The following is a 23,756-nucleotide window of genomic DNA, read 5'->3' on the forward strand; positions in this document are numbered from 1 at the left end:
CTCATCCTTCTAGATCAGTGATTTTCAACCATAGCTACACAAGAGAGTCACCAGGGGCAACTCAAGAAAACCTCACAGTGATTCTAATTTAATTGGTCTGGTTAGGGGAGGAAGCAGGGCCTGGACCTCCTAGGTTTGAAAAGCTCCCCAGGTGATTATAATATACAAGCCAGGTTGCAAATCACCACCCTGTGAATTCCTGGTCTCAGTTATGTTCATTAATCTGCAATCACTCTCTCTGCTTCCATCTCTATGTTGTTTTGAGAGGCCGAGTTGTTGAAAATGTAACCTCAGAATGTCATACATTTGTACTTATACAATTGCATTTTAAACATCTCAGCCACTCAAAATGATGTAATGGTGAAGCAGAGAATGTACTCCCTGGAAGAGACCTTCAATTGTAGATAACCGAATGAGTATGGCTTGTAAAGTAAGTACAATTCAGCAAGTACCTATCATTCACCCAATTCCTAATGCTGTTTTTAGCATTGTGATGATGACAGGGCCTGTGACTACCCTCAGGGAATTAAAGATCGTTGAGAAGGCAACAATATAAAATAACATACTAAGAAGGGTCTAACTATATGTTCCTGATTCCGTGAAATGCAAGAACAAGAGGTGGACTGGAGAATAGAAAGTTAAAATAGCATCTGAGGATATTGCCTTATGAGGGAGAAAGAAGGACAATTAAATCATTAAGAGGAATAATAACAATAACCATAAGTAAAGATATCTGCCAAGACCCTTGAAATAAAAAGGCCTCAATCACTGCTAACAGAAAACAATAATTGTGTGTTTCATGATCTGCCCAAAGCTGCATCTTAATTAATTATTCATTTTGCCTAAAGCAGACCACTGTGATTTCTGTTGTAATTATGATGATAATTTAAGGCTATTGGTTTACCCTAGAAACACTCATCAGAGTGATGAAGGAAGGTCTTGAAGATCAGCCTACTTTGAAAATAATCGTGTGAATGATGTTCTTTTTTTATACAATTTTAGAAGGTTACTTTCCATTTATAGTTATTACAAAATATTGGCTATATTCCCCATGTTGTACAATACATCCTCGAGCCTGTCTTACACCCAGTAGTTTGTGCCACAAACTATTGGGTGAATGATGTTAACCATTGCATTGACTGGTCCCTTCAGCCAGTTCTTGGATATAGATCTTCTCTTCTCCCAGGAATCTGACCTCACGTTCCGACTGGCGAGTGGGCTTGTTATATGGCAGCCCATGTGGGAGCACAGACAGCCTGAAGTCTCTGGCTTCACAGCACTGGTGAAGCCCATCAGGAACATCATTACAGGTTTGTGACTTAGACGCCCAGTGGGACAGTGTCAGCATACATAGTGAGGGCGATGGGATGATGTGCTCTTAAGAAAACAAGAAGAAGAAAACTTCAGGGAGTTATCTAGGTGCCCCAGGTACGGGGCTCATTTACATGATGAGAAACTCTAAACCAGGAGCACATGCTGTTGAGTTGTATGACTTTGGGTAAGTCATTTAAACTTCCTGTGCCTGTGTTTCCTCATCTGTAAAATAGGGTAGGGGTCAAAACACACTATTACAAGTACTTACAGGGTTGTTATGGGGAATAAATGAGTTAATATATGTAACATTACTTAGAAGAAAGCCAGGCACATAGTAAGTGAATAAGTGGTAGCCATTATTATTTCATCATTATGGTAAATGGAGTAGCAACTCCTTAACAGTCTCTCCTTAGAGGGTTGTTTTTTTTTTTTTTTTTATCAAGGCATTTCACTACAGGAATTGTCCAATGCAGTAGTCCTACTGTCGAATTGTAGAAAGAGTATAACATGATAGCTTGAAAAGTGCCTGAAAAGTTCATGCTCCACCCCAGATCTATCTCTTACCATATATGTAACCCAACCTCCCTGAGCATTTCTATTTCTTTAAAATGGAGATAAAAATACCACCTTAGGGCTTCCCTGGTGGCGCAGTGATTGAGAATCCGCCTGACGATGCAGGGGACACGTGTTTGTGCCCCGGTCCGGGAAGATCCCACATGCCGCGGAGCGGCTGGGTCCGTGAGCCATGGCCACTGAGCCTGCGCGTCTGGAGCCTGTGCTCCGCAACGCGAGAGGCCACAACAGTGAGAGGCCCGCCTAGCACAAAAAAAAAAAACAACAACAACACCTTATATGGCTTCATAGTGAGGAGTCAGTAAGAATGCATATAAAGTGCCCATTTTATAGAGTGCTTAATTACATACTTCTATTCCCAGCCCAACTTTCAGCATCAATAACAAAATTTAAAAAGAGATAAATTATGTGGGAAATCTACAGAAGTGTTTGTGTGTGTGTGTTTATATATGCACACACTGAAGTATATACAGAAGTATATATATGTACACATATATAGATATATATAGTTATCTTTATAAGGTTTCTCTGCAGACAATGGAGGATTTTGAATGGAAAAGAGCTCTGTAAAGGGAAGGAAACCATAAACAAGTTCTTACACGCTTTATTTTCCCCTATAACTTAACACAAACTTGCAAGGTTCATAGCATGTTAAGGGATTTTGCAAACTAAGGAGTTGCATATTATTCATATATGTGATAAGATGCTTATAGTGACAAATCATGCTTATTTAGCCATTCAAAAGATGAAATTTTTCATACAGTAAAAGTAGACTAATACCTCAATTTACATGTATATAACCATTAACTATTGAAATAAATTGTAAATTAAAGAGTAACAGTCTATCATAATATTCAGATATCAAGGAACTAAGTAAAGATGCCATAGTCAGAAGTGATCTACTTCAGAATCCATGGATGGAATGAGGTTAACACTTGTATAAAAACTAAGGAATCATGTCCCTCCGTGAGAGCAGCTGAGCTATTCACTTCCCCCCTCCTTTTGCTTCTCAGTGATATTCACAGTGGGTTCCTTACCCTCTGCTTGATGCCTGTGGACTTGAAATGCTGTCCACTGAGGGAAAATTAAACTCAACTTAGCATGGCCAGAAGAAAAACAATGGCACATGAGTGACACCCCTCTGATCTCTTGCTTTGTGATTTGGTAAATCACTTTGCCTCTCAGCACCAAAGTATTCCAATTCAAATGGGGCCTGTCGTTTTGGCTTCCCATTGATCCTCCACTAAAGATGTGACTGGTTTGAATCTTACCTCAGGGGCAGCTTAATGTGTTGAATAAAGCACCTGGAGCCAGGTAGCCTGGGCTGGAAACTTTTTGTAAGGGTCAGTGACCTTGGGCAAGTTAAATTCCCTGTTCCTTAGTATCTTCATGTGTAAAATGGGTCTGGAAGTATACCATAAGTTATTACAGGGTTATTGTAAGTGTTAAATCAGTTGATATATGTAAAATGCTCAGAACAGGACTTGACAGATATTAGGTACTAGGTAGATGTTAACTGTTATAATTTTTAGTATGGCCAATTTTTAGCACCTTAACCTATTGAGTCATACTGAATATATGAAGAAATCTATATTGATAACCTAGAAATGCTAAGATTTTTGAATTAGGTTATGTGATTTCTCTTACAACATATGCTATTAAATGTCTTCTTTCAAGGTTTTAATGATCTATTAAAATAGGTTTTTGATTTGAAAGTGGAATGAACTGAGGAAATAAAATACCTTATATAACATGTAAACTTATAAAATTTGTGGTGGGATTTCATCCATCTTTGCAGCTAAGAGAAGCTCTCCCATCAACAGTCAAAGTCAGACCTGTGAATCACCAAATCAAGACATAAGACACCGAGAGGTGAGTATATTATAATCATGAGAAGAAAGGTGGTCATTCTTTGAACATTATGTAGTGTGAAGGGTAAGACTTGACCAGTGCTTTATCTCAATGACTAGCATGTAACAATAAATGTTAGTTATCATTATTTATCCTGCATTAACTCAAGTACCATCTTGTTCTCAATTATTGAATCTCCTAATATTTGCTAGGCAAACCTAATGTAGGTACAGTAGTACTGCAGCAGTGGGGAAGGAAAGGAGGCTTAAGCTACAGCATCCTTTAAGGAAACTAAAGTTTAATGAGGAATCAAGACCAATCCACATAAAACAGAAGATGCATAATAAAACAATATAATTTAATGTAAATTCATCCTGCACTATTTGATTCAGAAGAGAGATGAAGACCAGGGTAGTTCAAAGCCACATAGAAATGTATACTGTCATTAACTTAATATGTGTTAGATGACCTGCTTTCACCTCCAGTTCAGCATGTGAAAAATACAGTTTACTGCTTTCCATCAAAATTGGATCCTCTTTCCAACTCATGCATTATTGCCAGGAGTAGCATCATCCTTTTCACCCTCGAAACTAGAAATTTTGGAGTCCTAGTATATCTCCTACTGAGCAATTGCTAAGTATAGACACTGTGATTTATATGCTGTATTTCATCTATTCTAAGATGTACATTTTTTTCACTTTTAACATATTTGAAACCTAGTGTATTTCATGATCTTTGGCCTTTTACCATCTCCCTGCCTGGTAGAAGTCTTGATACGATTATCATTCTTGCAGCATAAATTTGGTCATTTTCAGCATCTAGGTTTGCAGAATCAGGGTCAGTGGCTTAGAAGAGTATGTCAGAGGAGATAGTGAAGCACTCTTTTAAGAAATAACACTCTTGACACAGAAAGTTATTCTATGGAAAAATATATATCAACAGCTTTGAGTTGAAATTGCTAAATGTGAAAGAATTTTAGGAATACCTACACAAATTTATTTCACTTATAGTTTCCTTTTTACATATACATGGGATTGATATATAATCAAAAGCTCTGCATAAATAAGGCTAAGGTAGACCTTTTAAATAAGTATAAAATTTAAAAAGTTCTCACTGATAAGAAGTGTCCTAATTGAATAGAAATTTTTTCTTAATCATACATAAAATAATGGTGCATCTTATAACTTGAAGACATCTTAGATACAATGAAATACATAAATCCCACATTTCAGTCTCTTTAATCCTTTCCATTTGATTTCTTGAGTCATATTGTTTTCTTTTCATCCTGTTCCTCAGGTGTGCACTGTTACCCCGCTAAATCCAGGTCCTTGTAACTAGATTGCAGCTGGAACCACAGATTGGATTTTCTACCTCTAGCCTCTCCTGCTTCACATAAATATCAGTTCATAATGCCTGACTGATCTTCCTAATGCATCATTTATTTATTAACTCATCATTCCACAGAGGCTGATTATATACAAGGTGCCAGCCTTTTATTATATCCCTTCCTCCTTAGGAGCCTTTAGTGGATCCCATCAAGCATCAGCTCAAGACCACACTCCTCTCCCTGGCTCTCTGTGCATTCCACCACTTGACAGCATCCTTCTTAGGTGACTCTGATTATCCCTTCAGTTAGGTAAGCTCTGCTGTCAGTGGGCAGAGCATGCAGTCTTAGCCTCTGGGTCTTTCCTCAGACTGTTTCCTCCTCCCTGTTGTCTATCTAAATTGTATCTTTCTTTTAGGGATGAATTTAGATCTTGACTCCCCATGAGCTCTTGTCTAATTACTCTAAACCTACACTGTCCAATATGATAGCCACCAGGCCCATTTGGCTATTGAGCACTTGAAATATGATTAGTTTGAATTGATTGAAGAGTCTGAATTGATGTTAAGTATAAAATGTATACCAGATTTTGAAAACTTAGTATAAAAAATGTAAGTACTTATTAGTAACACTTATATTGATGACATGTTGAAATGAAAGTTTGGGATTACACAGACTATATAATTAAAATTTTAATTTTGCCTATTTCTTTTGACTACTTTAAAAGTTAGGTGTGTGTCTCCTATATGGGGCTTGCATTATACTTCTATCAGATGTGCTGCTGTAACCTGTATTTACCTCTCTTAAAACTAAACTGTAAGCTCTGGATTTCAAGGTTCAGGTTCATCCAATATTTTTTTATCTCCAAAAATCTAACACGAAACACACATAATATGTTCATGCGGAAGGAATCTTTGATCAAATTCAGAAGATTTATTTCGTCAAATTTCTAGCTGTATTTGTCACTCTATGCATCATGTTTGAACAATGCTTTCTTATTTTACATATGAAAATAGAAATTGTAAGGGCTAAAATGCTATGATCAGTTTTTGAGGGTCTTTATCTTTTAGCAAAGAATTTTATCTGTAATACTGATGGAAAAATAGCTCACATTACCTGGGCAGAATTACATTTATTACATTTAGCTAAATGTAATTAAACTACTCTGTAAATAAAGTGAAATGAATTTGTACTTACAAGTAAAGGTAATTGTATCCAATTGGAAGAATGTATTACATGCCCCCCTGATGCGTAATGGAAAAACCTGAACCTTGCACTTTCATTCTTATGTTTTGTCTTTGATTTGATTAGCTCTTTCTAACCTGACCCTTGTTTTCTGCCTCATGTCTCTATTCAGTTCACCTCAGTATTGGTGTATCTTTGATGAATTGTTGGTTTTTAGCTCTTCTTCTGTAGATTTTGGACATGGAGGTGAAAAAGAAAAGAATCAAGGGCAAAGTGAAATAAAGGACATGAAAGTACTTAGAAGCCGGTTTCCATTCCCTCTTAAATAAAGACAAAATCCCTTTGTCTATGACATGATACTTAACTATGGTGCATATTTTTTTAATTTAAAAAACTATGTAATATGATAGATAATTCTAGAGGATATGCCTAAAGGGAAAAAAAGCACTAATCTACTATCTCCACCCCTAAAAGGGACTCCAGGTGGTCTCTGAAACGTTCCAGTCAGATTCCATCTCACCCAAGGCCACCATTTCAGGCTGCCACCGAGGAAACTCCCTTGATGGAAGTCTGTCCTCCCAGACTTCCCAGGAAAGAGGACCATCGCATTCCAGGTACACAATTGCAATGTTGGGTCAAAAATGTATCCCCAGCTCCCCAAAATGAAATATACATTTCTAGCTACTTATATAGCCTCTGTCCCTTAAAATGTGTAAGTGCATGATATATATGTACATATTCTTGGTCAAAATATAATTAGATTAATAATTCCAGAAATGAGCTATGAATAGCTCATTTAAACACACTCGGGTAGACATAGAAAGACATGTCTGATTCAATGAGATGTCTGAACTGAATAATATTTTAAATATTTCGATGCAGAAACAAATGCTATCAAAAGATTATGTTGCAGGAGTGTGAAATGATCTGCTCTAATGTATAAAAATACTTTATACCAGCAGATCCTTGTATTAAAAAATGAGTGCTTCTAAAGTACTCACAGGGAATTCCAAAGTCTGTTCTTTGTAAATATTCCAAGGCTGCCTCTTTTAGCTTGTGTCATAGTGACTTTACTTACTGACGCCTTCCCTAGGGACAAACATTAATCCATTTCTTCCTACTCCCTGATAAAATTATGAAAGCCTGGATTCATAAGGTTTGCCTCTGTACCCATCTATAAACTCCACCTAGGAGGGGAGGGTCCCTGAGACCATTTGTATATCCCTGTTTTCAAATGACATTATTGTCTAGTAGATAGTATTTTAAAAGGAGGTATTTTAAAAATCGTTTTATTGAGGTTTAATTTGCATACCATAAAATTAACCCATTTTAGGTGTACAATTTTATGATTTTTAGCAAATTTACAAAATTGTACAATTATCAACACAATTCAATTTCAGAACATTTTCTATCACCCAAAAACATCCCCTCTGCCCATTTCAAACACTGATTGCTTAGTATGCTTTTTGTCTCTATATAGTTGCAATTCTGGATACTTCAAATAAGTGGAATCATACCATCTGCAGTCTTTTGCATCTGACTTCTTTCCTTCAGCACAGTGTTTTAGATCATAGCATGTACAAACAGTTTATTCCTATTTGTTGCTGAATAGTATTCTGTTGTATGGATGTATTACATTTTGTTTATCCATTCATTAGTTGATAGATGTTTAGGTTGTTTCTAACTCTTTGCCTATTGTGAATAATGCTTCAATGAACATTCACGTATAAGTTTTTTGGATGGGTAAATGTTTTTCTTTCTGTTGGGTAGATACCTAGGAGTGGAATTGCTGTGTTGTATGGTAAATTTATGTTTAATTTTTTAAAGAACTATCAAACTGTTTTCCAAAATGGCTGCACCATTTTACATTCCCACCAGAAATGTATGAGGGTTCATTTTTGTCTATATCTTTGGCAGAACTCGTTGTTGTCTTTTTATTATAGCCACTCTAGTGGGTGTGACGTGGGATCTGATTGTGGCTTTAATTTACATTTCCCTAATGCCTAATGATGTTAAGTATATTTTCATGTCTTTGTTAGCTATCTGAATATCTTCTTTGGTGAAATACCTATTCAAACCATTGCCCAAGTTTTAACTGAGTTGTTTGTCTTCTTATTGAATTGTAGGAGTTTTTAATGTATTCTGGATACAAGTCCTTATACCCCCCTCACCCCCAGAGAAAAGATTGACAGATATTTGCTCTCAGTATTAACTTGCCTTTTTGTAGGTAATTTTAAAATGATCTACCACCTTTTGGCACCAGAACCAGGCCACATGGGTATAGTGTTTTATTTATTTAACATCTTTATTGGAGTATAATTACTTTACAATGGTGTGTTAGTTTCTGCTTTAAAACAAAGTGAATCAGCTATACATATATATATATATCCCCATATCCCCCCCTCTTGCGTCTCCCTCCCACCTCCCTATCTCACCCCTCTAGGTGGTCACAAAGCTGATCTCCTTGTGCTATGCGGCTGCTTCCCACTAGCTAACTAGTTTACATTTGGTAGTGCATATATGTCCATGCCACTCTCTCACTTCATCCAAGCTTACCCTTCCCCCTCCCCGAGTATAGTGTTTTTGTTTTTTTTTAAGATTTCTTAGAATCGTTGAAAGCATGGAACCAAATGAATATAATTGCTTTTTAACCAAAACACTATGTTGTGCTTACAAAAAGCAAAATGAAAAGAGTTTACTTATGTATCTTTATTTTGGACTTTAAGAGGAAGTGGCTCCATTGAATAAGCTTTTGCTGGTTGGGAATATGAAATTTTGACAGCAACTTTAGTTGTGTAAGCAGGAATTGTTTGTGTTTATCCACAGGATTTACTGTGCCAGGTCAATGGTGATAATTCATCCTTAAAATCATATCTTTTTTTTAAACATCTTTATTTGAGTATAACTGTTTTACAATAGTGTGTTAGTTTCTCCTTTACAACAAAGTGAATCAGTTATACATATACATATGTTCCCATATCTCTTCCCTCTTGTGTCACCCTCCCTCCCACCCTCCCTATCCCACCCCTCTAGGTGGTCACAAAGCAGAGGTGAACTCCCTGTGCTATGCTGCAGCTTCCCACTAGCTATCTAATTTACATTTGGTAGTGTGTATTTGTCCCTGCCACTCTCTCACATCGGCACAGCTTACCCTTCCCCCTCCCCATATCCTCAGGTCCATGCTCTAGTAGGTCTGTGTTTTATTCCCGTCCTACCACTAATCTCTTCATGACATTTTTTTTTCTTAGATTCCATATATATGTGTTAGCATACGGTGTTTGTTTTTCTCCTTCTGACTTACTTCACTCGGTATGACAGACTCCAGGTCTATCCACCTCATTACAAATAACTCAGTTTCATTTCTTTTTATGGCTGAGTAATATTCCATTGTATATATGTGCCACATCTTCTTTATCCATTCATCTGTTGATGACACTTAGGTTGCTTCCATGTCCTGGCTATCATAAATAGAGCTGCAATAAACATTTTGGTACATGACTCTTTTTGAATTATGGTTTTCTCAGGGTATATGCCTAGTGGTGGGATTGTGGGGTCATATGGTAGTTCTATTTGTAGTTTTTTAAGGAACCTCCATACTGTTCTCCATAGTGGCTGTATCAATTTACATTCCCACCAGCAGTGCAAGAGTGTTCCCTTTTCTCCACACCCTCTCCAGCATTTATTGTTTCTAGAGTTTTTGATGATGGCCAATCTGACCGGTGTGAGGTGATATCTCATTGTAGTTTTGATTTGCATTTCTCTAATGATTAATGATGTTGAGCATCCTTTCATGTGTTTGTTGGCAATCTGTATATCTTCTTTGGAGAAATGTCTATTTAGGTCTTCTACCCATTTTTGGATTGAGTTGTTTGTTTTTTTGTTATTGAGCTGCATGAGTTGCTTATAAATTTTGGATATTAATCCTTTGTCAGTTGCTTCATTTGCAAATATTTTCTCCCATTCTGAGGGTTGTCTTTTGGTCTTGTTTATGGTATCCTTTGCTGTGCAAAAGCTTTTAAGTTTCATTAGGTCCCATTTGTTTATTTTTGTTTTTATTTCCATTTCTCTAGGAGATGGGTCAAAAAGGATCTTGCTGTGATTTATGAAATAGAGTATTCTGCCTATGTTTTCCTCTAAAAGTTTGATAGTGTCTGGCCTTACATTTAGGTCTTTAACCCATTTCGAGTTTATTTTTGTGTGTGGTGTTAGGGAGTGTTCTAATTTCATACTTTTACAGGTAGCTGTCCAGTTTTCCCAGCACCACTTATTGAAAAGGCTGTCTTTTCTCCTTCCCTCCTTTATCAAAGATAAGGTGACCATATGTGTGTGGGTTTATCTCTGGGCTTTCTATCCTGTTTCATTGATCTATATTTCTGTTTTTGTGCCAGTACCATACTGTCTTGATTACTGTAGCCTTGTAGTATAGTCTGAAGTTAGGGAGCCTGATTCCTCCTGCTCCATTTTTCGTTCTCAATATTGCTTTGGCTATTCGGGGTCTTTTGTGTTTCCATACAAATTGTGAAATTTTTTGTTCTAGTTCTGTAAAAAATGCCAGTGGTAATTTGATAGGGATAGCATTGAATCTGTAGATTGCTTTGGGTAATAGAGTCATTTTCACAATGTTGATTCTTCCAATCCAAGAACATGGTATATCTTTAATTTCTTTCATCAGTGTCTTATAGTTTTCTGCATACAGGTCTTTTGTCTCCTTAGGTAGATTTATTCCTAGATATTTTATTCTTTTTGTTGCAGTGGTAAATGGGAGTGTTTTCTTAATTTCACTTTCAGATTTTTCATCATTAGTGTATAAGAATGCCAGAGATTTCTGTGCATTAATTTTGTATCATGCTACTTTACCAAATTCATTGATTAGCTCTGGTAGTTTTCTGGTAGCATCCTTAGGATTCTCTATGTATAGTATCATGTCATCTGCAAACAGTGACAGCTTTACTTCTTTTCCTATTTGGATTCTTTTTATTTCTTTTTTTTTCTCTGATTGCTGTGGCTAGAACTTCCAAAACTAGGTTGAATAAGAGTGGTGAGAGTGGTCAACCTTGTCTTGTTCCTGATCTTAGTGGAAATGGTTTCAGTTTTTCAGCATTGAGAACAATGCTGGCTGTGGGTTTGTCATATATGGCCTTTATTATGTTGAGGAAAGTTCCCTCTATGCCTACTTTCTGCAGGGGTTTTTTTTTTATCATAAATGGGTGTTGAATTTTGTCAAAAGCTTTCTCTGCATCTATTGAGATGATCATATGGTTTTTCTCCTTCAGTTTTGTTGATATGGTGTATCACGTTGATTGATTTGCGTATATTGAAGAATCCTTGCATTCCTGGGATAAACCCCACTTGATGATGATGTATGATCCTTTTAATGTGCTGTTGGATTCTGTTTGCTAGTATTTTGTTGAGGATTTTTGCATCTACGTTCATCAGTGATATTAGCCTGTAGTTTTCTTTCTTTGTGACATCTTTGTCTGGTTTTGGTATCAGGGTGATGGTGACCTCATAGAATGAGTTTGGGAGTGTTCCTCCCTCTGCTATCTTTTGGAAGATTTTGAGGAGAATAGGTGTTAGCTCTTCTCTAAATGTTTGATAGAATTCGCCTGTGAAGCCATCTGGTCCTGGGCTTTTGTTTGTTGGAAGATTTTTAATCACAGTTTCAATTTCAGTGCTTGTGATCGGTCTGTTCATATTTTCTATTTCTTCCTGGTTCAGTCTCGGCAGCTTGTGCATTTCTAAGAATTTGTCCATTTCTTCCAGGTTGTCCATTTTATTGGCATAGAGTTGCTTGTAGTAATCTCTAATAATCTTTTGTATTTCTGCAGTGTCAGTTGTTACATCTCCTTTTTCATTTCTACTTCTATTGATTTGAGTCTTCTCCCTTTTTTTCTTGATGAGTCTGGCTAATGGTAAAATCATATCATTTTTAATGTGGTAGGAACCCTGTGAGGATAACCAATCCAATCACCTGTCTCCTTGCTGATAAACTAACCACATTTTAACCACTTGAACACTTTCAGCAATGAGAAATTAGTACTCTCAGATGAAACTCATTTCATTTTTAGATAACTCTATTTAATGGCCTTTTTAAAGAATTGAAGTATAGTTGATTTACAGCAAAGTGATTGTTATACATACATATATATGTATTTGGCATGTCCTTTTTATATTTGACTACATTTTGCTTTTCTTTAGTTTCTGTATATGGTTCTTGTATTAGTTTTCTATTGCTATGTAATAAATTACAACAAACTTACTGGCTTAAAACAGCACACATTTATTATTTCAAAATTTCTGTACGTCAGAAATCCAGGCACAGTTTAGCTGGACTCTCTGCTTCAGGGTCTTACCAGACTGAAATCCAGGTGTCATGATGGACTACAGTTGCATCACAGGCCTGACTCAGGAAAGATCCACTTACAAGCCTTTTCAGGTTGTTGACAGAATTCATTTCCTGTGGGTGCAGGACTGAGGGCCCTGTTTCCTTGCTGGCTATTATTTTGGGGCTGCTCTCCGTTCCTAGAGGCTGCCCACAATTCATTGCTATGTGGCCTCTCCACAGGCTACCTCACAACATGGCAGCTTACTTCTTTAAAACCAGCAAGGGAGAGAAGTCCTCTCTAATTCCAATCTGCCTATACAGTCTTTATAATATAACATAATCACAGGAGTGACATCTCATTAGCATTGTCATATAAAATAACCTAATCACAGGAGTTGACATGCCATTATTTTTGCCCTATTCTGTAGGTTATATGAAAGTCACAGGCCTTGCCCAAACTCAAGAAAAGAGGATTATAAAGGGTGTGACCACCATCAGGTGGGAAGCAGGGGTGGCTCCCCAAAGTGTATCCATCACAGTCCTTTTGAGTACATGCAGACTCTTCTCATATTACTGTTCCACTTATTCAAAAGTAACCACTATGATGATCCCTCCACACACCAAGCCTCTCATTTTATTTGGTGACAATAACTCACTAACAAAGTTATCAATGGTATAATTTAATCATATCTGGGGGAAAAGTAGCTCCTTACTACACAGACTAAAGAGAATAACAACAGGAACTACCTGTTGTTGGATGTCTCCTGTGTGCCAAAAAACAGAACTAGAGTCTTTACATTCATAGTTTTGTCTAAATTTTCATTTATTCATTCTTTTCTATATCTTTTAAGTGTATTATAGATACTAGGGTTGCTTCAGGGTCAAAGTTCTTATCCTCAAAAAGCTCATTTTCTGAAAAGCTAGACAGATAAAAGAGAGTAAATGCATAAATAGGCAAAAATATTTTCAGGTTACTCTAGGACTAAGAAGGCAAAACCAAAGCAAAGGGATGGGAAATTGGCTGTTTTCCATAGAGACCTAAATGATATGAAGGAGAGCCTCAGGAAGATCTGGGAAGAGCAATCCAGGCAGAGGAAACAAGTCTAAAGGCTTTGAAGTGGGAATAAGCTCAGTGTGTTCCAGGAATGGAAGGGAGGCCAGTGTGAGCAGGGACTAGTAGTGGTCAACAGGGGGGTAAGGTGTAGGGAATCAAACCAAAGTGGTTATTAGGGGTCATATCACAGAGGAGCCAGGAAGCCATAGTAAGAAGTTTGAATTTTGTTCCAGGTGTGATGAAAAGTCATTGGAGTTGTGTGAGCAGTGGAGTGACATTAACTGAATTATACTTTTAAAATATCACTCCAGATGGTTTATGAAAATAGGCTTGGAAAGCAGAAGTAGACACAGAGATTAGTTAGCAGACATTTGCAACGGTCCAGGTGAGAGAGGATGTGGCTTGGTTAGGATGGTGGTAGCAGGGGTGGAAGGGCTGAGATGAGGTTACAGTTGAGATATATTTAAGGTAGGGTTGACATGACTGGATGTGAAGAGTGAGAAAAATAAAATAATCAAGCATAACTTAGGTTTTGGGCTTGAGGAACTCTATGAGTAGTTATTAAATTTATGATATAAGGAAGACTGAGAAAAATCACATATAAAAATATTCTGAATCTGGTTACTTCCACCTGCCTCTATGGCCTCCACCATTATTCAAGCCATTCATCACCTCCTGCCTGGAGTCTTGCAACAGCCTACTTATTAATCTTCTCTTATTCACTCTTGTCACCACCCATTAAAGGACATACAGAGTCATGAAAAAAATTAATCATGCCACTCCTACACTTTAACTTTTTCAAAGGCTGCCCACTGCTATCAAGATAAAATTCAAAATCCTTGAAATACCCCCTCAAAGCTCCACATTATCTAGCTGCTGTCTAGTTCTCCTATCTAACATTGTGTAATTACTCACATTCACATCACTAGATTCCAACATCTTCTGAGTTCTTCACATGCATCGTACTTCCTCTTAGCTCTGAGATTTGGAGTATGTTATTCCATCTGCCTGGATGGTTCTTCCATCTCTCTTTACTTAACCAGATCCTCATTCTTCAAGACTCAATTTAAATAGCATTTCCTTACTTCCTAGGGAGGCTTTGGCAGATTTTAAATACAATCACAGAACTCCCTGTTTTCTCTTACGGTACAAATGGCAATTGTAATTTAAAGACCTGTGTGATTAGCTGTCTCCTGCACTAGACTGTAAAATCCATGAACAGAGGGAGCAAGTCTCTTTTACTCATTGCTCTATATCTCTAGTGCCTGGCACATGGCCTAGTTAAGGGCACTGAATAAGCGGAGGAGTTTAATCTTCACAACAGCCATGCAAAGAAGCCATTGTTTCTCTTCTAAAGATGAGGAACTGAAGCTTAGATTAAATGACTCGCTCAAGGACACACAGCTAGAAAGTAGAAGAGCTAGATCTGAGCCCAGTCTAGACAGTTACACAGTCCACACTCTTCGCTCCTCTTCCATGAGAAGGTAGGCCTTTAGGGGGAGCACAGTGGGGTTCCTATAGCAAGCTACCCATCTCCTTAATTATGTTTTTATGGAAGCCTCTTTTCTTCTTGATCCCTCGTTAAAGGAGAAAGTGTTGTGGTTGTTTGCCAAAACTAGTCATTGTCAGGAACAAATGCTTAGCATCACCTTCCCCTGACCTCTCCCAACAGGTCTGAAACTCAGTTCCTATTTGGTCCTTATCTAATTGGGTCTTTTAACACTTTAACCCCGGTGGCCATGCTACACTTCCTGACACTTCCTCCTTGACTTTTTTTATGTTATACTCTGTTGTTGTTGTTTTCCTTACCTTTCAAATGGAATCTTTATAGACTTTTTCTTTGCCTTCTCCTCCATGGCCCTCCTCTTACTGTTGGTGTTTCCCTCTCCTCCCACATTCTCCCTCTGAGTGATCTTATTCACTGCCATAGTTTCAGTGACTCACAATGTGATGATGACCCTAGATATCCCATCTAGACAACTCTTTTAGGCTCCAAACCCATGTAATCAAGAGGGTGATAGAAAGCTTTCTGCACCTCAAACTCAGCCTGTCTAAAACCAAATGCATTCTCCTATCTTCCTTATTTCAGTAGATGGCACCACTATCAACCCACACATCTTAGTCAAAAATATGAGGTTTACTCCACTCCAAGTCCTTTACATTCTGCCTTATTAATGTCTCTCAAATCTTCTCCTTCTCTCCAACCTCATAGTCACTGCTTTAGTTCAGATCCTTATTATCTCTTATTTGGATTTCTGCAAGTGATCATAACTGGTATCTCTACATTCAGTGTTGCCTCCTTCTAAACCATTATCTATATAATGTTACAAAAGTAATTTAAAATACATATCTGATCATTCTATTCCCTTGCTAACAAATCTTCAGTGGCTACCCATAGTTTTTAGGATAACGTTTCAAACTCCTTGGTCAGCATATGTTAAGTCTTCATGATCATTTGTGACCAAGCTTACCTTTCCCCACTTCTCTCTTGCCACTTCTTTTTCATGTTTATTTTTGGTACCAAAATCTGTATTCGCTACAATTGCTGTACAACAAGTTACCCAAATTTCTTAGTAGCTTAAAATGAAAGAAATTTACTATCTCACATAGTTTCTGAGAATCACGAATCCAGAAACAGCTTAGTTAAGTGATTGTGGCTCAGGGTCTCTGATCAAGATACTGACCAGAGCTGCAGTCATCTGAAGACTTGAATGGGCTGGAGTGTCTACTTTCAAGGTCACTCATGGCTGTTGACCAAACAGTTCAGTTCTTCAACATCTGGGCCTCCTCATAGAGTTCCTCATGACCTGGCGGTTGGCTTCCCCCAAAACAAGTTACCCAGGAAAGAGGGTGAGGAACCAAGATGGAAGTCTCACTGTCTCTTATAACCTAATATCCAGATGGAATCTTCAGTGTCTTTTATAACCTAATCACGGAGGTGGCATGCCATCACTTCTGCTATATTCTGTGTATCACACGAACCAACCCTAGTACAGTGTGAGAGGAGACTCCACAAGTGTGTGAATACCAGGAGGCAGGGATCATTGGGGGCTATTTTGGAGGCTAATTACAGTAAATAATAATGATTACAATGTCACCATCATTTTATATATAATTATTATGACTATATATCTGTATTTTCTTTATATCAGTCATTAAGTATCCTCATATTTCTTCTTTACTAGTGCTGTTCTACACACATTCCAAGGAGTTTAATTTAATTTAAATGTAAGTGATTTCTTACCTCAAATACTATACTTCTGCCTGACTTTAAACAATTGTGAAAAACAGTGTTATGGTGAAATATTGAGGTCATAAAATACCCAGGAACTTATATTTCTTACATAATTTTTCTCAACCATAGTAAGCATTGGAAATTTGCAAATATAAATAACAAATGATCTTTCTTTCCTCTGCCAAATCTCAGTGTTAATGGCTTTATTCTGATTTGCCTGTAAAGACAAAGCCAACTATAATGTCCAGGGTTTCCTCTTTGTGGAAGGACATTGTTTTTTTCCATTCTCTGATATTGCCACAGTCAGTCATCTATGTGTATATGCATTCATCGACACATATATGCACACAGTCACCCATAGCACACATAAACCTACACGTGTGAATTAGATATGAACTCAGTGGCGCTTCAGAAAAAATGAATTATGTCTTCTCTTTGCCTAGCTGCAGGGACTGGTTGCCATGGAAATGAGGCACAAGGTAGACCTTTCAGAAAATGCTAATGTTAATGTGTCTGCATTGGAGGAGTTCATGTATTAATCAGAAATAAAGAAAACTTTAATAATGAAACAATGCAAATACTAGGAACAAAAGCTGTCCTCTTATATGAAAGAAATACAATTTACCATCTCTGTTGCCCTGACCTTGACTGAAACGAACATCACTCTTCCTGGAACTCTGCAATCAGAGAACAGGTAGCTAGTTTTTAAAAATTAATGTCAGATTTCATCTTTAATTACCATATGCATAGACTTAATTTCTGCTTCATTAAATACTGCATAGGGTCAGGACTAATTTCCACAGTTCTCTTCCTCCATAGATTGTCGGTTATTTCCAAAGTGTTTTTTTTTTTGCTTCAGATGCATTCTACTAGCATCTCCCGACCCTAATTAAAAATAACTTGGTTTCCTTAAAGCCATAGTTGCTTGGAAAATTCACTAAAGCAATTCCTACCTTTTTTTTGACGGTCTTTTTTGGTCATAATGTATTCTACACAAATCAAAGAAGTATGTGCTAATTATAGAAAAAAATTTAAAGGTATAAAATATCTTTAAAAAATTGAAAATTATCCATGAGCTCATCAGGTAGATATAAACATTTTTTTTGTGTATATACTTCTCATCATTACTTTTATATATACCATTTGGAATAAAACTTGTATTCATACTTTCATAAAATTTTCACTTTTTTCTGCAAAATAACTTACAGAATCATAGAATATTAGAGTTGGAAATAACTTTCCTATCATATCAATACAATGAGCTGTCCCCATACCATCTTTATTCACTTATGTAAATTTTTTCTCACATTTAATTAGGTAGATAGTTGATTAGTTAAATAAAATGACTTTTATTGGTTACTTAGTGACAAGTTGATTGTCTGATAATCCTGTCCTAAATGAAAAAAAATGATTGATTATTCTTGCCTTTTATTGACTACTCACCCCAGTGTAGCTCATACTTTTAAGCCAAATAAACTTGTACTTGATAAAATGAAGGTACTTCATGATATAAATATTTGCTATAGAATGGCCTGTTAACTTCATTCTTGTTTCAGTGTCTCTTTAAATATTAAGCAACTGAAATGTGAATTTACTTAACAATTTTTTTTAAAAAATTATTTATTTATTTTTGGCTGCACTGAATCCTCATTGCTGCTCGGGTTTTCTCTAGTTGTGATGAGCGGGGGCTACTCTTCGTTGCGGTGTGCAGGCTTCTCATTGCGGTGGCTTCTCTTGTTGCAGAGCACAGGCTCTAGGCATGCAGGCTTCAGTGGTTGTGGCTCACGGGCTCTAGAGTACAGGCTCAGTAGCTGTGGCACAGGGGCTTAGTTGCTCCACGGCATGTGGGATCTTCCCGGACCAGGGATCGAACCCATGTCCCCTGCATTGGCAAGTGGATTCTTAACCACTGTGCCACCAGGGAAGCCCTACTTAAATTTTGATTGCCTAAGTTATAGACTCATTTTTAGTCTCTGATTGCAGCCGTATATGGTGGAGTCTTGCTGTTGAAGATCTGATTATCAGCAGAACTGATCTGTTAGGAAGTAGTTAATGACTATGAGACTCAACTGTACAGTAGTAATTACTTTCAGTCAAATAAATTTTGTGTGTAAAGACAGAAATATAGTCATCTGGCACCCTCAGGGACAAAACTACCAACATATCATTGCAGTTAGTGTTTCCATATAGGAATTGTTTTGGATGTTGTTTAAAAGTACAAAAGTCATGCATTATTTGTTCTCTAGGGCAGTTGCCCTCCAATCCTATTAAGAATGTTTAAGAATTACCTGGAGAAATTAAGAATATGGGATGAACAGATCCAAATTACTATATATACAATAGATAAGTGACAAGGATTTACTATATAGCACAGAGAATTATATTCAATATCTTGTAATAACCTCTAACGAAAAATAATCTGCAAAAATATATAGATATACAAAACTGAATCACTTTGCTATACACCTGAAACTAATGCAATATTGTAAATCAACTATACTTCAATAAGAAAAAAAAGATTACCTGGAGATATTGTTTAAAAAAGATTCCTGGGTTCTATCACCAGCAATTCTGGTTTAGTTAAGTTTGGGATAAGACTTGGGAGTCTGCAAATTCTCACAGAAGCAGTACATTGACATATCACTATATAGAACACTGCTCTAGGGATTTGAAATTATTTATGGAACTTCCTGAACTAATTTACTAACCAGAAATATTTGGGGACACTGTGGTGTGGGGCAAAAGGTAAAGCGTAAAGATAGCTAGTCCAAAGGGGGAGGATGGAAATCTGTTGAACTACTAATGTCTGCCTTCATCACCAGAGCCTAGTCAGGAAAACAACAGGCTCTTATAAAAAGTCAAATGACTGTTACAAATGCTTGAGGACCTAAAATTACCCAGCTGGTAGCCAAGCCAACCTCATACTTTGTCTATTCTTTATAAATCCAAGAGTACAGCACTGAAAAAAAAATCCTCTTATTCTCGGTATGAACGGTAGGTTGAGAGGGGTGGGTTTATCCATGCTTTTTAAAACATGAGAAATGGAGTGGGGTGGGTGGGAGGGAAGAGTGGTGAAGGCCTCTTAGGAAAATGGTAGAAATGAGAATCAAGGTTGTTACTGTCCCTCAAACTGGGCTTGGGGACATAACCAGTCAGGGTCTCGGGAGGAAACAAGAGATAGACTGGTAATTTGAGAAGAGATTAAAAAGGGCTATTTACAAAGGTTTAGATAGGATGTAGCAAAACCACAAGAGCTAGTACAGTACTCCAGGGAGAGTGCCATCAGGAAGCCCACCAGGAGGCTCCAAGTCTGAGGGAGCAATGGGAGGGAACAGCTGTGGAGAACCGCAGGGGAGAGAGTGATTAATAAGATCTGTGACCTACCGTGGTCACATCGGTCCTAGGCCACAGTGTGAGCCCTCAGCAGATCTCTGGGAGGGAGGAGTCTTAGGGAGAAAATCATTGTCCTTCTTCCTTCCCGTCTCCTATGGGTGCCTCCTTTTGCAGAATTCACCCTGGAGCCAAAGGCATGGGAGCCTTCTATAGAGTCTATACAGACCAGTCTTTCTGGACATGGAGGTAGAGAAGGGTGGAAAGTGGATGGGGTTGGGGAGCAGGGGTTGGAGGCAAATAAGAAATATCCTGCCCAAGATGAGAACCTTAATTTTGAATCTAACCCTCATACTTCTTATGAAAATTCAGCAATTCACAATTCTGAGACTCAACCTTTTAAATAAAATGATTACATAATGAAAAGTTAGATAATAAAGTACTTTGAAAGAACAGTCTAACACATCATCCAGAGGATGATGAGACATTTGTATAAAACTATATATATAAATAATATGAATTACATATATAAGTATTTACATTATATATTTGTTATATATAATGGATGTACAGAGTTCTGTATAAATATATATGTATATTATATAAAATAGTGTACATATGGATAGAGTTTCTGTATATATAAATAGTGGATATTTAGTCTATATTGATAAAGTTCAAGATCTTAGTTGGCTAAAATTCTCTAAAGAAACACAGAGAAAAGTACACAACACCCAAGTGGTTAGTTTTATGTATTTTCACAGGTGAATACACTAGAGTAATCAGCACCCAGATAAAAAAGAACATTACAAGCACCCCAGCCTGGTAGATCATATAACACCTAATTAATTTTTGTTAAATGAATATACATACTAGCATTTATTTGCCTATTCTCCTTTGGCTGACTTTGAGAATGTTCTCTAGGTTTTTACTGTAATGAGATTGCTACAATGAACATTCTTGTGCATGTCTCCTTGTGTACAAGGGTTTCTCTAAGATAGAATTTCTGAATCATAAGGCAGGGACACTGTAAAATTTACTAGATATCACCAAATTGCACCCTGAAAGGGTTTACCAGCAGTGTATGAGCGTTCCCGTGTATTTGCACCCTCAACATTTCTTACTGTCTTCAGGCTTTTATAGTCTCACAGAGCTGATGGGTGTGAGGTGATATCTCATTGTGGTCTAAGTCTACATTTCCCTGATTTTTCATGAAGTAGAATATCTCTTTATGTTTATTCTCTCGTTAGGTTTTCTTTCTGGTGAAATTTCCTTCCATACCCTTTGCTCCATTTGAGTTATTTGTCTTTTTCTTACTGATTTATAAGCATTCTTTATTAATGAGAAGAATAATCCTTTGTAGGCTAAATACATTGCAATTATCTTTTATCTGTTGTAGACTTTTCACTTTATGTTTTTTAATAGAAGTTTTACATTTGAAATAGTCAAATTTATCAATACTCTCTTAAAACAGTTGGGGATGTTATCTTCTTTAAGAATCCTTTCATATTGGTTATAAATATTTTCTCCATAGTTTTCTTCTGTTTTGCCTTTGCTATGTCTCCAGTTCATCTAAAGTTGGCTTTTTTTGATACATGGTGGTATGAAATAGGGTTTTGGTTTCTCCACATGAATGACTCATTATTTCCCTCAGCATTTCTTAAACAGTTACTTTCCTGCAGATTTGTAACTTTATTGAGTATCAGTGTCAGTATCCACATATGTGAGTGTATGATTTTGGGACTCTCCATTCTGTTGCATCTCCCTGTTTGCCTGACTCTACCCATATTCTAAAGTCTTATTATTATAGCTCTTTTCTCATTTTTGTTATTGACTTCAATAAATTAATAATAAATTTAATAAAAGGTTTTATGCATCTATTAAGAAAATCATGTGGACATGTTCTCCTATAATCTTTTTAGGTAGTAAATTAATAGATTTTCTAATAATAAATCATCAAATTCCTGGGGAAAACCCAATTGGTGCATTGCTGGATGTAGTTTGTTAATATTTTATTATTTTTACATTGTGCTCATAAATGAGTGTGGCTTTTGGTTTTCCTTTCCTGTTCTGTTCTTGTCTGGTTTCAGTAGCAAATTTATAATAGTCTCATGAAAAGAATGTTCCCTCTTTTTTCTGTCTTTGGAACACTTTGTACAAAACTAGAAATACTTGTTTCCTTAATGTTTAATGAAATTTGGCTGTAAATCTTCTGGGCTTGATATATTTTTAAAATAAATTTTATTTACCACAGTTCAGTTTTTAAAAGTGGTGGGTCTATTTAGGTTTTAATTTCTTCTTGAATCAGTTTGGTTGGATAAATATATGTTCATCCAGGTATTCAAACTTTTAATTCCATTGTTCATAGTGTTTTCCCTCATTTCTGAAACCATCACCATATCTAGTTATGTCTGCTTTTTCTGTGATAGTATTTTGATCATACTTTTTACTACATTTCTTGATTAATTTTTATTAGTTTTATCAAAGAAATAACATTTGTTTTTGTTAATCCTATCTATCTTTATTTAATATTTCATTAGTATATGTTCCTATTTTATCTTTTTTTTATTCTGTACTATTTGGGGGTTTATTGACTTTTTTTTTTTAACCTATTGAAGTAGATGCTTACTTCATTATTTTTCACTTCATTATGTTTCCTTTATCCTGCTATAAGCATGTAGATCTCTAAATGTTCCTCTCATTCCACTTTATCTGTGTCTCACATGTTTTCATATGTGGAATCATTATCATTCCATGTAATATTTTACAAATTCTAATTGTAACTTTTTCTTTGACCCATGAGTTATTTCAAAGTGTATTTCTAAATTTGCTAACTGATTAGAGCTTTTCTTTTTGCTATTAGTTTCTACTGGAATTCACCTATGGTTAGAGTACTAGGTTTATGTGAGATGTTGAGTTTTCAGTTTCTTTTGAGACTTCATTTGTAAACACTGCAAGGTACAAGAAAATAATGTTAAGTGTGTTATTCAGATCTCCTATATTCTTATAATCTTTGCATGCTTGATCTACTATTTGCTAGAAAATGTGTGTTAAAATACTGCTACTATTATTTGTCTATTTTCCCCTTACAAGTCTCTCAGGTTTTGCTTTAAGCATTTGGTAACATTCTTGTTAGGTATGTACAATACATGTTTAGAATTAGCATAGCTTCCTAAGTTTTTCTTTTAACGTTATGGTGACAGTCTTTATATCTAATGATACTTTTACCTCAAAGTTTATTTTTTATTATTGCTATACCAACTTCCTTTTAGTTATATTTGCATATCTATACCCATTCTCTCCCTTCCTAAATTTCTGTGCCCTCAACTTTTAGGATTTTCTTTTGTAATTAGCATGTGACTGAACCTTGTTTTTTAAATCCAGTGTGAACATTCTTGTCTTCTATCCCATGAATGTATTCAGTATTTATTTTGATAACTGCCATTTTGGATTTATATTTTCCATTTTATTTTATTTTGTGCTTTTTATATACTCTTTTTATGTTTCTTTTTTCTCTTCTGCTCTGCCTGTTAACTGATTGAGTTTTCTTTAATCTCCTTTTTTCTTC

At 36.4% G+C, this 23,756-nt stretch overlaps 1 protein-coding gene across 18 annotated transcripts in view; it reads left to right on the plus strand.

The window, feature by feature from the left end:
• Positions 1-23,756, plus strand: part of UNC80 (unc-80 homolog, NALCN channel complex subunit) — a 247,007-nt gene that overhangs the window by 12,707 nt on the left and 210,544 nt on the right. For 16 of the 18 annotated variants that reach the window (XM_067026776.1, XM_067026777.1, XM_067026787.1 and 13 more), the window contains exons 5-7: positions 1,187-1,310; positions 3,686-3,759; positions 6,722-6,861. In XM_067026776.1, coding sequence (XP_066882877.1) covers positions 1,187-1,310; positions 3,686-3,759; positions 6,722-6,861 — 338 coding nt within the window. Of the gene's footprint in view, positions 1-1,169; positions 1,311-3,685; positions 3,760-6,721; positions 6,862-23,756 lie in introns of all 18 variants that reach the window. The other 2 variants (XM_067026791.1, XM_067026792.1) reach the window with 1 other exon arrangement.

This window comes from Kogia breviceps, chromosome 2 (assembly GCF_026419965.1).
Source record: "Kogia breviceps isolate mKogBre1 chromosome 2, mKogBre1 haplotype 1, whole genome shotgun sequence".
Taxonomy (NCBI): Eukaryota; Metazoa; Chordata; class Mammalia; order Artiodactyla; family Physeteridae; genus Kogia; species Kogia breviceps.